Below are 14715 nucleotides of genomic sequence, written 5' to 3'. Positions count from 1 at the left end.
CAGGATTTTCCAGATCCTTCTCCAGCCCTCCAATGACCTTCCTGAGTTGGGGGACCCAGAACTGGCCATGGGATTGAGGTGCAGCATCACCTCCTCCCTCAAATCCTCCTGTCCTGGGGCACCATTTCTCCCTCCCCTGTAGAAGACACCTAGGATTTGGCTTTTTCAGTAAATTTAAGCTTTAAATTTGTGCCTCAAGCTTTGAAAAGCCACAAGAAAAATTCAAATAACTCCTAAAATTCTATCGTTAAATATCAGATTGATTTCTTCCAGTGACTGCAGTGAGACTCCAGCAAAAAGCAGGATTTCACTGCTGCATATCCCAGCTAAAATCCTCCAAAATCAAGGAATGAGTCCTTCTTTAAAACTATCACTACAGAGAATGAGAGAGAGCAAAGATCATCTTGAATCCAACTCACCTGGAATAGCAGGAGAAGTCAGGAGAAGTCAGGAGATGGTTTGAGGAGACTCCTGAGAGGTCCCTGCTTTTATACCTCTTCGGAGGCCACTCCTGGGGTATGAAACATCCCATAAAATCTCTCAGCCTTACCAAATTCTGATTTTTTTCCTCTATGTGACTCCTCTAACGCCTGTAATTATTTTCATAGTTCCCAATTATTAAATCAACCCTCGACATATACAATCTGACTCTCATATCATAAATTTGGCTTTTTCATTGTGTGAGAATTTTACAGCCCCGGTTCCTGTGCAATATCCCAGGGATGACTGCATTTACAATGGAACCTGACCCCTGCCTGTTATTTTTCATTAATGATTTAAGTGAGGCCTGGGCAAGATCAACCCTGCAAGTTTGCACTAAGGAACGGCTTGGGTTGATGATCAGATAATTTTGAAGGTCAAACCCATTTTGAGGGAAGAGCTTCAGGAGGAATTTCCTCATGGAAAGGGCTTTGGAGGGGCTGACATTGGGGGTTTGGAGTACCCATCCCTGGAGGTGTCTGAGGAACAACTGGACATTGGTCTGGGTGACCAGGTGGTGATGGCTCCAATGTTGGACTCAACGACCTTGGAGGGCTTTTCCAACCAAGATTCCAAGTTTGGGATCCACCTTGGAGCACAAAGGCTTGGTGACCTTGGGCTGCACCCTTGGAGTGGCGCTGGTGACATCCTGGTGACAACGCTGAGCTCAGCATCCCCAAAATGAGTTTTGATTAAAATTACTCAGAGGTTTCAGGGCTTAGAGGACTTTGCGTGTCACTTCAATGCCTTTGAAAGGAGTTTTGCTGTCTCATCCCCTCGATCTGTGGGTGCACAAAGGGTGGCAAAGAGCCCTGACCCCCATTTGAGGTCAGATGATTCCATTTGGGAGGGATTTCACCCAAATCTGAGGATTACACCCCAATTGTGTGAGTGACATGAGGGGAGCCACCTTCCTGCAAGTCACTGAAGGAAAATAAACACAGAGATCAGCTTCTGTTTCTTTTGGAGCCAGAATGATGCCAAAAGGATTTTCCTCCACGAAGTCTGAGACAAAAGGAGATTGTTGGGTGTTGGGTCTGTGTCACTCAAATCAGGGCTGGAAATGATCAGCAATTATGAGATGAAATGAAAACAATGGCGAGGCTTAAGAGGATCTTTTTCTTTGTAAGTGATAAGAATTTAGTAAATCATGGGTGACATCACGTCCTCCTCATTGTCTGAAAATGGAATAAAAGGGGAGAGACCTCAGACATCTCCCATCCTCGCAGCCTCACTGACTTATTCCCTCCAAGACAACGAGGTAAGTCTGACTGCATTGCACTCCTCAATACTTCGAATTTTCTCCTTTTCTATCTTGCAAAATTCCAGAAGTTTTAGAAAAGCTAAGGGAGAGAAGAGTGGATTTGGAAAAGTTGGGGGAAAGGGAAGAACAGAGCAAGGAAGATTTTCCTTGGGGAGTTTTTGAAGGGAAATCTTCCAGTAGATCTACCTGAAAAAGGAATTAATGGGACAATTTTGCTTGGGGAGTTTCTGCAGGGAAATCTTCCTGTAGATCTACTTGAAAAGGGAATTATTCTGGGCAAGGAATTGTTTAAGGATCAATAGTTCAGCCCCAGAGAAAAGGGGAAGATTTTTTTTTTATTTTGAGAGAGATTCAGAAGAGAAAGAGATGTGGTGGTAGGAAAGGAAGAGCTGAGAAGCCTCAAACAGGTCAAGAAGGAAGGAAATAGCAGGGAAAATGGGAGTCTGTGAGAGAGGGTTGAACTGGGAGCAGCTGGAGATGGACAAAGAACAACTGGTTCATACTGGGAACCCAAGGCCTGGCTATGCTGATTCCTTGACCTCCCATTTCCTCTCCCAGCTTGATCCCAAATCCCAAGAGATGATGTCCAACGTCAACTCCGAGTGCCAGCCTGGCTGCGAGGTGGCCTGCACGCAGCCCTGTGCCTACAGCAGGAGCCTGGAGCCCTGCATCGCCTCCTGTGGGGATTCCAAAGCCGTGGTGTTCCCTCCTCCCGTGGTCCTCACCTTCCCGGGCCCCACCATGAGCACCTGCTCCCAGGAGAGCATAGTGGGAGCGTCCCAGCCCATGGTTATGGGTGCTCCCATCGCCAGCATCTCTGATGAGCCCTATGGGGTGGGCAGCTCCTTCGGGCCTGGGGGCATGGCTGGGGCAGGACCCTCCTTTGGATCCGGGGGCTCCTTTGGCTACGGGGGCTCCTCGGGGATGGGGGGTCCCTTGGGATATGGGGGTTCCTTTGGTTATGGAATGCAGAGCTCCCGTGGGTCCTGTGGCTACGGGGGCGTGCTGGGAGCCAGGGGTTCCTTTGGGTCTGGGGGTGCCTGTGGCTACGGAGGCTCCCTGGGAATGGGGGGCTCCTTGTACAGCCGGAGGTTCCGCAGCACCCGCGGCGGATCCTGTGTGGGGAGCTGGGGCTCGTCCTAAGGCCGAACAACCCAGAGGATGAAAACCCAGGATCCAGATCCACTTCCAGGCCTGGAATTCCGAGGCTGATCCCTGAAAACCAGGCCCACATCTCTTCCTGCTGTGCCTCTTCTTCAATCAAACTCCACTCCGTGGGACGACGCCTCTCCTGGAACTCTTTAATTAATCTTGTTCCTGTGTCCTTTCTGGTGGGGTGGGAATGCTTCAGAATTCCACGTGGGGCTTTCTGTAAAGGCCACGGCTTCACCTTGTGGGGATGGCCTGGCTGCCCTGGCACCACCCATGAATTGCTCTTTTTTGTTCTATTTCATTTACTTCACCCTAATAAAAATCTTTCCAAATTGCATTGGCAGCTTCCTGGTTTTCCTTTCTGCCGAATCCCAGGATCGTTTAGGCTGGAAAGGACCTCCAAGGTCATCAAGTCCAACCTGTGATCCTCACAAAATGATGTCCCCCCTAAACATCCCAATCCTCCATTACCCTGGCTCCAAGGCTAAACTGGTTTTAAATGGGAGCTGCACAAGTCCATCCCTGGAGGTTTTTCCAACCTATTGGAAATTATTCTGTGTTATTTTTTGGATAATGTGGAATAGATCAGAAAGGAAAATAGTTCATTGAGGAATTTCAGACTAATTATATTTGAATTAAAGCAGAATTAATTCCCCTCTGATGAGAGTTAATTGCTGCACAAGGATTCCCTTCTTTCAGGCCAGTTTGTAACTGAAACTGTGGTGAAATAAAAGGCAGAACCTGGGGCTGTGATGCAACAGGGCTTTAATACAAACAAAAAGTGGGATGAGGCAGTGCAGAGACAAAGAACGGAATCTCCATGTCAGCATTCCCGTGTCAGCATTCCCATTTTCAGCATTCCCATTTTCAGCATTCCCATTTTCAGTATTCCCATTTCAGCATTCCCATTTTTCAGCATTCCCATTTCAGCCTGGACTCCAGTCCAGCAGTCATTCCAGGACATTCTTTTTCCAGCCGGACATTTTCACAACCACTTTCACAGGTTTGACTCTTTGGGTTCAGGGAGTACAAAACACAACAGGAGTAAGGGACAAAGGGAGGGAACATCAGGATCCTAAGCCTTGGATAAAGCACAAACAAGATCCAAACAACCACAGCTCCGACCAGATCAAGTGGAGCAGAGACTGCTTGGAATTCCTAGCTCTCAACTACTACCCTGCATCCTATTTTTCCTTGGGACATTCCTCAGCTTTAAAGGGTTAAAAAGGCCCGTAGTTCCCGTAGTTCCCGTAGTTCCCGTAGTTCCCGTAGTTCCCGTAGCGATACCTGTAGTACCCTCTGGAATAATAGGGGTAATAATTCCTATTGTAGCCTGAGAAATAGGAAGAGCCGCGGTAGAGGCTCCCCAGCCGTGACATCCCACCCCCGCAGGAGGAGCCCCCTCCCATTTCCCCTCCACAGGAGGAGCCCCCTCCCATTCCCCCTCCCATTCCCCCTCCGCAGGTGGAGCCCATTCCTCCTCCTCCAGATCCCATCCCTCCTCCAGATCCCATCCCACCACCTCCAGATCCCATCCCACCACCTCCAGATCCCATCCCACCACCTCCAGATCCCATCCCACCTCCTCCAGACCCCATGCCACCCCCTCCAGACCCCATTCCCCCGCCGATTTCAGGGATGGACGACCCAACGATGCTCTCGGTGGGGCAGGAGCTGATGATGGGCCCTGGGAATGTCACGACCACGGGCGGGGCGTAGACGATGGCTCGGGAGTCTCCACATGCAGCCACGCAAGGCTCGCTGCAGGCGTCGACGTAGGGCTGGGCGCATGTCACCTCGCAGGGTGAAGCACAGCGGGCGCTGAGCAGTTGGCCATAGGAGGACATCGTTCCAGATCCAACCTGGAAGGATGAGAAGGTCCCAACCCAATGAAGGCACAGCCTGGGAAGGATGGATTGGAAGGATTTGGATTGGAAGAAAAATTCCTCAGTTCTGGAGTTATTTGTGTGTTTAATTATTTAAGTGCTGCCTTTTAGAGGTAAAAAATGTCTCCAGGCTTCTCAATGAGAGAGGGAATCCAGGGCAAGAGAATGTGTTTTGTCCCTAAATTCTGAGATGTCCGGCAGAAAATGGGAGGTGTATGGGGGAAGATTCCCTTCGGAATTTGCTGGATTCCAAAGGGAGCTGGGAATGCGGATTTGCCAGATGTTGGTTGGATGGACAGGTGCAGATGTGTGGGATTAAATCATCTGAATAAATGAGTTTGTGGTTAAAAAAATGAAAATGATGATTAAAAAAAAAAAAAACAAAACATCATTCCTAAGGCACAATCCGCTTTTCCATAAATTGCACCAATCAAGGGAGAGGAATTGTGGGGAAATGTTTCTGATTCTGTTCCCACTCCTCTCTAGTCCTCCATGGAATCATGGAATGGACCTTGAAGATCCAGTTTCGACCCCTGGCATGGGCAGGGACACTTTCCATGGACCTCAAACCCTGTCCAACCTGGCCTTGGGCAGTTCCAGGGATGGGACTGCCACAGCTTTCCTGGGAATTCCATTCCAGAGCCTCCCCATGCTCACAGGGAAGGATTTATCCCTAAAATCCCATCCAAACCTCCTGCCCATCAGTGTGAACCCATCCCTTTTTTCTTTGCACTCCATCCCTTGGAAATTGTCTCTTCTCATGTTCCTTCAGGTCTGGAAGGCCACAATTGGGTCACCCCAAAGCTTTTCTGTATTTTTGTCCTGTCTCTATTCCCAAAATGAATTCTGGGAGGAACCTCCCTGTCCTTTTCCCACTTCATTCCCATCCCTTCTCCCACTTCATTCCCTTTCCTTTTGGGAATCAATCCCACCCTGATCACAGGTTTGGAGTGACCCTTCTCCATAAATAAATGCTCAGTTCCTAAAAATTCCCATCAACATTTTTAAAACTCCCATTCCTCTCCCCGCTTTTATCCACCTTAATCCCAAGCCCCACTTCCCACGCAAGAACGGGCTCAGAGAATAAACTCTACCCTTGATTTAGGATAGGATATAAAACCTCAGTTCAAAGCTCCCCATAAACCAAATTACCTCTAATTAGGAGCTGATTCAGTTAAATCTGACTTACCCAGTCAGCGAGGAGAACGAGTCAGCAGAGGCAGCTCCAGGGCCACCAGTCAGGAGCACTTTTATATCCTGTCATGGAGAAGGGAAATTGGGAGCCACCTTGACGCAAGCCCTTGTGAAATGGAATGTTTTCCCTGCTCCTGCCTCCCCTTGTTGCAACTGTTTTGATAACGCCTTAGGATTAGGAGATAATTCCCAGTCCCACACAGCTGCTTCACCCTTCCTGGGCCTTTGCTGGAAATCTCTCCGGCCTGGGGGATGGAGGGGGGGATTTTCCCTAAAAAATGAGGGGGATTTTCCCTAAAATATTTATTTTGTGTGTGAGTGGTCACTTTGTGTTCATGCCATGGGTTTTTATGGAATTTCTGACTTCTAAATTACACACACACACACACAGGTGTGTGGGATAATCCCCAGGCCTACAGGTGCTTCACCTTTCCAGAGTCTTTGTTGGGAATCCCACCATCCACTGAGGGGGATTTGCCCTAAAATATTCACTTTATGTTCACCCCGTGTGTTTTTATGGAATTTCTGTTCTGGTACATAAATTCCCAGCCCCACAAGGGGATACGGGACAATCCCCAGGCCTACACCAGGGAGCTGAAGGTGCTTCATCTTTACAGGACCTTTGTTGGGAATCCCTCCGTCTTCTGAGGGGGATTTTCCCTAAAACAATGGGATTTTACCTAAAATATTGATTTTGTGTTCATCCTGTGTGTTTTTATGGAATTTCTGACTTAGAACATGAATTCCCAGGCCCACACAGGGCCAGGCAAGGTGCTTCACCCTTCCAGGACCTTTGTTGGGAATCCCTCTGTCTGCTGGGGGGGATTTGCCCTAAAACAGGTGGATTTTCCCTAAAATATTCACTCTGTGTCTGTGTGGTTGCTTTGTGTTCACCCTATGGGTTTTTATGGAATTTCTGTCTTTGGAGCTGTCCTTTGAACAGAGGATTTCCTTTTCACATTCCAAGTAGGAAATTTGAGGTGCCAAAGCATTTCCTGGACAAGAATTCCATCAGAAATTCAGCTAAAAAAGGGCACCTGCCCAGGATTTTATATTTTATCTGCAATTCCTCATCTCAGGGGTTATCCCCTTCAGAATAAACACCCAAAAAATACTAAAATCTGGGAAAAATTAAATTTTCTTTTGGGGATCTGTTTTTTAGAGGCCAAGATGAGGAGAGGAATTTAGTTTAGGATTAGAGGACTCAGAGCAAGCATTACTTCAAGTCCAGGCCCACAAATTCAGTTAAAAAAAATCCCCAGGGCCTGGAAAATGTTGATAATGTGATTTCCACGCTTACATTTACATTAAAAAAACCAAACTCTTCCTTCTCAGTTGTGGTGAAGTATTAAAACGAAAGGAAAACACAAAAACAAAGCCCCAAATAAATGGTTTTATTTACATTTCATGGCTCTGGAATCAATCTAATGAGCAGAGGAGACACATGAGCGGCACAGAACAGTCTGACTCACTTAATTTGTGGCAATTAAGAGCACCTATTAATTACAGTGATTGACAGCTGAGGCAATTCCAGGAGTTACCAAACCCAATATTTGAAAAAAGTCCATAAGAACCTCGTCCCATTGTCTTGGAGGAGAGAAAATTTTAAAACAAAAATCTGCCCAAAAAATCCCTGGGGTTTGGTTTCTGGAATTGGATTTTTTTTTCCCCTGGAAGCTTTAATGGGATCTTTTCTTTTGTGGAATTTTGCAGCCCTGATATTCCACGGACATCCTTCCAAAAAAATTCAGCTCTCAAACGCAAACTCCTGGCACAGCCCCAAAGCTCCTTTCACAAGCTCTGAACCTGCCTCAGATCAAAGAGTTCCTTAAGAGATAAGCGAAGGAGATAAACTCCCTTCCCAGCTGGAAGAGAAATTCTTCTGGAAATATAAATTCAATTTTTAAAAAATTAGGAATTGTTGCTTTTTTTTGCAAAGGATTTTCAGGGGGAAAAAACCAACAAAGCAACATATTTTTATACATTAAAAAAACAAACTTTAAAGAGCAGCACTTTGTGCTGAGGAGCTCCAGACTCACCTCAAACAAACCAACTCCAGAGATTTTACCTGGGACATTCCTCATCCTGTTTTTTCCTGGCATGCTGATGTTGTTGTTGTTGTTGATGTTGATGTTGTTGTTATTGTCGTGGCCCGTAAATTGATTTTCTGGCTTCAGGAATTCCAGGGCTCCGCTCTGATCCTTCCCGGCTGCTTTGCATACGGAGATGAAATCAGAGGAAGCTGCTGCAGCTGCTTTGCTCTTCCCTATAATTTTCCAAATTGGGCTCCGAGGCCGCTTGGCAGAGAGGAAATCATTGGTGTCATCATCCCAGATAGGGGCAGAGCACCATTCTCAACCCTCATTTTCCCCCAGATTTTATCGGGGCAGTTCCAGGCTTGGAAGGGAGCAGCCAACACCACCCAGCAGGAAAATAAACAGGCAGAAATTTGGGAATTATTGCCTGAAGTTGAGGCTGGTTTGGATCCTGGAATCTCAGTTTTGGAGCAGTCTCTGGGCTCCCACCTGGAGTCCAATTTCCAATTAAAAGGATGATGTTTTGGGGTGTTTTTTCATTGGATAATTGTGAGATTGAAGGGGAAATATGGGATTAAATGAAATCACCACCAACTGCTCATTAATTATTTGTTTTATTGCTCAGACCAGAGCAGGATCTCAGTTCTGTTCCTTTCTGTCCTTTTCTGGTAATTTCTGTTAACTTATGTCCATTTCTGTTCATTTTTGTCCATTTATGTCCATTTATGTTAATTTCTGCCCATTTATGTCCATTTATGTAAATGTCTGCCCATTTATGGACGTTTCTGATAATTTATGTCCATTTATGTTAATTTCTGCCCATTTATGTCCATTTATGTAAATGTCTGCCCATTTATGGACGTTTCTGATAATTTATGTCCATTTATGTTAATTTCTGCCTATTTATGTCCATTTATGTTAATTTCTGCCCATTTCTGATGTGATTCCCCTTGATGTGATTCTTGACCCTATAACAAAAAATAATTTTTTTTCGCAGCCTCCCATTTCCTTACTGACATCTCGGCCTCATCCCTAAGAATTAAAGGACAAAACACATTTCCACTTGGATTTCCTCTCTCGTGGAGAGGTTTGGGGACACTTCTTACCTCCAGCACCACCAAAGGTGATGATTAAAGAATTAAACACACAAATAACTCCGGAACTGCGGAATTCTTCCCCGCCACCCAACAAGATTTTGCTGGGAGCTCAGGAACAATGACGGCACCCCAATTTCCCGGGAATCTTTCATCTTGGAAACAAAACCCAGCTAATGCTCTGTAGTTCCCTTGGATAAAACTCGAGGCAAGGTGGAATTGCAGCCCTGGAAGGGGGAAGCCTGGAGTGCCTGAGTGTGATTTGGGTCTGGTTAAAAGCTGGGCCAGGTGTCCCTCTGGGGCCACCACCCAAACGCCTTCTCCAGGTCAGGGTCACCTCCAGGACTTCCCAGGATCTTGGAATATCCCGAGGTGGAAGGGAACCCCAAGGGTCAGGCACAGAACCATCCCCAAGAGTCCCCAGAGGTTTTTTGAGGCCCTGGAGCCCCCAGGATTGGGTGAAGGAGCTCTGATATGGCTCAGCCCAACCCCAAACCACCAGAAGATTGAGGAGAAGGAGATTTTGACCTTCCCTGAGGAGCTGGAGCATGGCCAGGGATGGGAATGGGGCTGGAAGAGCTGGAAAGGGGAATGGAAAATCCTGAGGGATCTGGGGCAGCTCAGCCTGGAGAAAAGGGGGATCCAGGGGGAACTTGGGATCTGCCAGGGGGGATTTGGGATCTTTTCCCAGGGAATGGGCACAGAATGACCTCCAACTGTGCCAGGGGAGGCTCAGGGTGGGAAATTTGGGAAAATCTCTCCTGGAAAATGGAAAAAGCCTTGGAAGGGGCTGCCCAGGGAGGGTTGGAGTTATGGAGATGTCCAAGGAATTTCTGGACATTGGTCTGGGATCAGGCACAGCTTGGACACAACTTTGGAGATCTTTTCCAACCTCAACAACACTGGGATGTTCCTTTAAGGAAAAAAAAAAAAAAAAAAAAAAACTTATAAAAGGAATGGGAATTCTGGGTGTCCAAGTGGGATCAGACACAGCTTGGACTCAAACGTTTTGGAATTCTTTCCCAGCCTCCGGGATTCTGGGATTCTAAAGAGCTGTGGGATCTGCTCCTCAGGAGGGTGGGAGCTCATGGGAGAAGTTTGGGGTTATTTGGGGCATCTTAGAAGTCCCGCCCTTGCAAATAATTAATTTTACTATTTCATTAGCGCCTGTGGAATGAGCCAACATTCCCATTCCTGTATCACCCTATGGCTCACCCAGGCGTGGCGCTAAGATCCAATTTAATCATCCATTAATGAGAAAGATATTAATTAAATCTTCATTTGCCTTCATTGCCTCATTAAAGCTGCTCGTCTCAGCAAGAAAATCTGGCAGCTTCCTCTGAGTTCCTTCAAGGATTAAACCCGGAGCTGGTGGCACAAAATGCTGTAAAATGAATTTGTAGCTGGATTTAAGGAAGGAAAAGGAAATTTTTTCAGGGAAAAAAAAAGGCAGAGTTTTGTTATCCAGAGGAAATATTGGAATTTTTTCCAGCTGCAATTATTTGTACAGCACTGATTAGTCCAGCTCAACAAGGCCAAAGATTCAGCTTGAATAAAAATCTGTCAGGAATTCCAGGGTTTTCCTTGCCCCTGGAATTCACCAGGAATTGTGGTTATGGGAAAAGGTGAATGGGTTCAAGCTGAAAAAGGGGAAATTTAGGTTGGGTTTAGGGAAGAAATGGTTCCCTGTGAGGGTGGGGAGGCCCTGGAATGGATTTCCCAGAGAAAGTTGGAACATCCTGGGAAAATGGAAAGGAATTAGAAAAAAAATTATTTTTAAGGACATTCCCAACCCAAACCATTCCAAGTTCTATGATTCTTGGGCCTGAAAAGGGATTTAAGGAGCCCTAAGGACCTTCCCAACCCAAACCATTCTATGATTTTATGATTCTTGGGCCTGAAAAGGGATTTAAGGAGGAAAAGCAGCCCTAAGGACTTTCCCAACCCAAACCATTCCAGGTTTTTATGATTCTTGGGCTTAAAAAGGGATTTAAGGAGGAAAAGCAGCCTTAGGGACCTTCCCAACCCAAACCATTCCATGATTTTATGATTTTTGGGCCCAAAAAGGGATTTAAGGAGGAAAAGCATCCCCATCCCTTCCCCTGGGCCAAGCCTTGATCTCCCTGACCTCATCCCAGATTTTGCTGCCGTGCAATATTGGGGATTTAATGACAGGTTATCAGGAATAACCCCATTAATAGCGGGGTGTGCCCCAGCCTCAGATCCACCCTCGGCACGGAGAACCCTTGGGCACGTTGGGTCACTTTTGGGCACCACATTGCCCCCAATAAATGAGTGTTTTACTGGGCCAGGAGAGGGGAAAGGGAAAGGCCTGAGAGGAGGAGTTGTGGGATGGGAATGAGGGATCTGGATCATCCTGGAGGTCCTTTCCATCCCAAGCCATCCCGGGATTCTGTGAAGATCAGAGGAGGAGGAGGAACAGCCGAGCTCTCCATGCAAGGCCGTAAAAAATATGGGAGTGCTGGGGGAGAAACAGGTGGGATGGGTTTGTGGGAGGTGGGAAAAGGGGGGGAAAAGACAAATTGGCAGAAAAAATCCAGGGTTTCCTGATGCGCCCTTGGTTTTCTGGGCTGCAAATAATAATAATAATAATAATAATAATAATAATAATAATAATAATAATAATAATAATAATAATAGTAGTAGTAGTAGTAGTAGTAGTAGACAGATGAGTGGAGAATGCTGAGGGTTGCTTGAAGTACTGATGGGAAGAAAAAAAAACACGGAATGGACTCGAACAAAAAAATTCCAATCAATTGGATCCAAAAGGGATCAGCTTGATCCAGAAGGGGTCAGATGGATCCAAAGGGGATCAGATTGACCCAAAAGGGATCAGCTTGATCCAGAAGGGGTCAGATGGATCCAAAGGGGATCAGATTGACCCAAAAGGGATCAGATTGATACAAAGGGGATCTGATTGATCCAAAAGGGATCCAGCTCTGAGTTCTTGGTGGAAAAGCTGGTTTTCCCCCAAAAATCCTCAGTGAGGAGAATCTAGGAGGGAATTTTGGGGTCTTCCAGGGGGAATTTGGGGTATTTTCCCAGGGAACAGGGACAGGACTTGAGGGAACGGCCTTGAGCTGTGCCAGGGGAAGGCTCAGGGTGGGAAATTTGGGAAAATCCCTCCTGGAAAGGGTGGCCAGGGAGGTTTGGAGTGGCCACCCCTGGAAGTGTCCAAGGAATCCCTGGACATTGGCGTGGGATCGGGCACAGCCAGGACTCAACCTTGGAGATCCATTCCAACCTCAACAACTCTGGGATGTTCCTTTAAGGAAAAAAAAAACCAAAAACCTAAAAAAGGAATAATTCCCATTCCTCCTCTTCCTGAGCCCCGCGTGGAACTGGAGATTGGAGATTGTCCAACCCCTGGAGCTGGGTGGGGTGGAGCCGCTGGGGCCGATGAGTCAACGCCGAGGTCGTGGGGTCCGCCCCGCCCGTGACCTCATTGCCGGAGTTTTCCCAACCTTTTCCCCAAGAGCCAAACGAGAAATGTGGGATCCGTGAGCTGCCCACGGCTCATGGGCTGATCCTCTGAGATATTGGGATGGTTACATCAATGTTGGGATCGTTACACCAGCGTTGGGATCGGGAACGGGAGTGGGACGGGGAAAGTGGGGCACGCACAAATGGGGTAAAAACAGGGATTTATGCCAGCCTCCAAAGTGGGAATTCCTATAAATAAAGGGAAAATAAATGGGAAAATTTATATTTTAAATGTGGATGGGTGGGGAATATTTGAGGGGATTGTTTCAGCAGGAACAGGTTTGGGGGGATTTGGGAGCATGGAAAAAATTCCTGTTTCCCACATGGATGCCCAGGTGAGGACAGTGGACACAGAAAAGGTGAAATCCAGCAAAAACATGGGAAAAAGGCTCCTCAGAGGTTGGGATTCTTCCTTCTGCCTGTTTAGTTGTTTAAATGAACCTGAAAAATTTTCCATAAACCCTTTTCCCTCCGAAGGGAACTCCCACAGAGGGAGGAGCCCACCCTGAGGCTGGTGAGGAATCCCAAAATTCCAATCATTCAAGGGCAGCTCTCAAACCTCCCCGGTCCCAAAAAAACCTCAGGAATTTGGAATTCATCCAGATTTCCCAATTAGGAGAATTTCCCTGGAAAAGAAAACCAGGAAACGACAGTGATAATGCAGAGTAATTTTAATGGTAAGGGAAAGAACAAGAATAGAAATAAAATAAAATAAAATAAAATAAAATAAAATAAAATAAAATAAAATAAAATAAAATAAAATAAAATAAAATAAAATAAAATAAAATAAAATAAAATAAAATAAAATAAAATAAAATAAAATAAAATAAAATAAAATAAAATAAAATAAAATAAAATAAGGTAAAGGACATAGGTCCGGGTGAAGATTCTTCACTTTTATCGTGGAATTTTGGAATGGTTTGGGTGGGATCGTCCAGATCCATGGGCAAGGGATATCCCAGGTTATTCCAAGCCAATCCAACCTGGCTTTGGACACTTCCAAGGTGGAAAATCCACACTTTTGTGGCTGAACTTTCCTACTGGGTTAATTTTTATATTAAAAAACACTTTTTCCACAAATATTTTTTCCTTTGTATTAAAATTAAATATAAGGAGATTGGTTTATTCCCTTTCCTGGCTTTTCTGTGGTGAAAGTGAAATCTGGGAAGCAGTGATGGGATCGTGCTCGTGTTTATCCAAATAAAAAGGGAATTTCCTGGTGAGTAATTCCCATAAAAGCTAAGCCAGGCCCAATTAGGCCTGGCAGGCAAAGGCTTTGTCAGATCTGACCACATTTGGGGTGTTCCCCAATCTTGATTTTTCTGGAAAACCACAGAAGAACAACGAATGGCTCCCACAAACCAGATTCCGAGTGTCAGGTTATCCCAAAATTTGAAATTGTTATTTAATGGCTTTATAGCACTGCTTGGGAATGTCTGAGGGGGAAAAAAACCCAACCTTAAAAAAAACCCAACTTAAGCTGAACTCAAATTCCCAAATCTGCTTTGGAGGAGTCTCCAGAGCCTTTGGATCGGGGTCAGATCCGCGTCACACTTCCAAGACCTCCTCTTCTTCCTTTGCTGCCTCCTGATTTTCCGTTCCCGGCTTTTCTGCATCTGGAATTTGCTCCTGGCTCCCATCCCCAGCCGGCTGCTGGTTCCCAAAGCTGCTCCTCCGGCAGGGATGGATCCAACGGGAAGTGAAAATGTAGGAGCAGCGCGACCCTCGCCGGGAGCCCAACTTTGGGACGAAACCCCCGGAACGTGGGATTGGCGCCCCGTGGGACCTCAGGGAGCTTCGGGATGTCCCTGCTCCCCCCTCCAGCATTCCCGAGGATCCCAGCAGGGTCTCATCCATGCCGGAGATGGGCCTGGAGGTGAATTTTGGGATGAAAGCTCCGGAACGCGGGATTGGCGCTCTGTGGGAGCTCAGGGAGGTTCCTGAGGATCCCGGCGCCATTCCTGATGATCCCAGTGCCATTCCCGAGCATCCCTCTGGCATTCCCGAGGATCCCGCTGGAATTCCCGAGGATCCCACCACGGTCTCCTGCGGGCAGGTGCTGAGGATGGGCCCCGGGAATGTCACGAGCACGGGAGGAGGGAAGA

General features: G+C 46.6%; 2 protein-coding genes across 3 annotated transcripts; one reads left to right on the top strand and one right to left on the bottom strand.

The window, feature by feature from the left end:
- Positions 1-1630: 1630 nt before the first annotated feature.
- On the top strand, positions 1631-3233 carry LOC132084775 (scale keratin-like). Its single transcript, XM_059490028.1, has 2 exons — positions 1631-1741; positions 2303-3233. The coding sequence occupies exons 1-2, from the start codon at positions 1631-1633 to the stop codon at positions 2885-2887; spliced, it is 696 nt and encodes a 231-aa protein (XP_059346011.1). The 3' UTR covers positions 2888-3233.
- Positions 3234-3644: 411 nt separating this feature from the next.
- LOC132085059 (claw keratin-like) lies at positions 3645-8176 on the bottom strand. 2 transcript variants are annotated; one of them, XM_059490413.1, is made up of 4 exons: positions 8045-8176; positions 5972-6039; positions 4419-4798; positions 3645-4298 (listed from the first exon to the last, which is right to left on the bottom strand). In XM_059490413.1, exons 1-4 carry the CDS (start codon positions 8051-8053, stop codon positions 4117-4119), a joined length of 639 nt encoding a protein of 212 aa, XP_059346396.1. In that variant the 5' UTR covers positions 8054-8176; the 3' UTR covers positions 3645-4116. The 2 variants fall into 2 exon arrangements, 1 of the variants encoding a protein (XP_059346396.1); XR_009420133.1 differs by lacking the exons at positions 3645-4298; positions 8045-8176 and having other exon boundaries at positions 4516-4758; positions 5972-6077.
- Positions 8177-14715: the final 6539 nt, after the last annotated feature.

The sequence above is a fragment of the Ammospiza nelsoni genome, chromosome 28 (assembly GCF_027579445.1).
Source record: "Ammospiza nelsoni isolate bAmmNel1 chromosome 28, bAmmNel1.pri, whole genome shotgun sequence".
In the NCBI taxonomy this organism is placed as follows: Eukaryota; Metazoa; Chordata; class Aves; order Passeriformes; family Passerellidae; genus Ammospiza; species Ammospiza nelsoni.
Note: the sequence above shows the minus strand (reverse complement) of the source record. Positions and strands in the feature narration are given on the sequence as shown.

What these genes read in the sequence shown, in the direction of transcription:
- LOC132084775 (XM_059490028.1), top strand. Translation starts at nt 1,631, where the DNA reads ATGGGTGACATCACGTCCTCCTCATTGTCTGAAAATGGAATAAAAGGG. An exon ending in ATTCCCTCCAAGACAACGAG is followed by an intron (nt 1,742 to 2,302) that starts GTAAGTCTGACT and finishes TTCCTCTCCCAG; the next exon opens with CTTGATCCCAAATCCCAAGA.
- LOC132085059 (XM_059490413.1), bottom strand. An exon ending in TCGTTCTCCTCGCTGACTGG is followed by an intron (nt 4,799 to 5,971) that starts GTAAGTCAGATT and finishes CATCCTTCCCAG; the next exon opens with GCTGTGCCTTCATTGGGTTG. An exon ending in TGGTGGGATGGGATCTGGAG is followed by an intron (nt 4,299 to 4,418) that starts GTGGTGGGATGG and finishes GGGAAATGGGAG; the next exon opens with GGGGCTCCTCCTGCGGGGGT.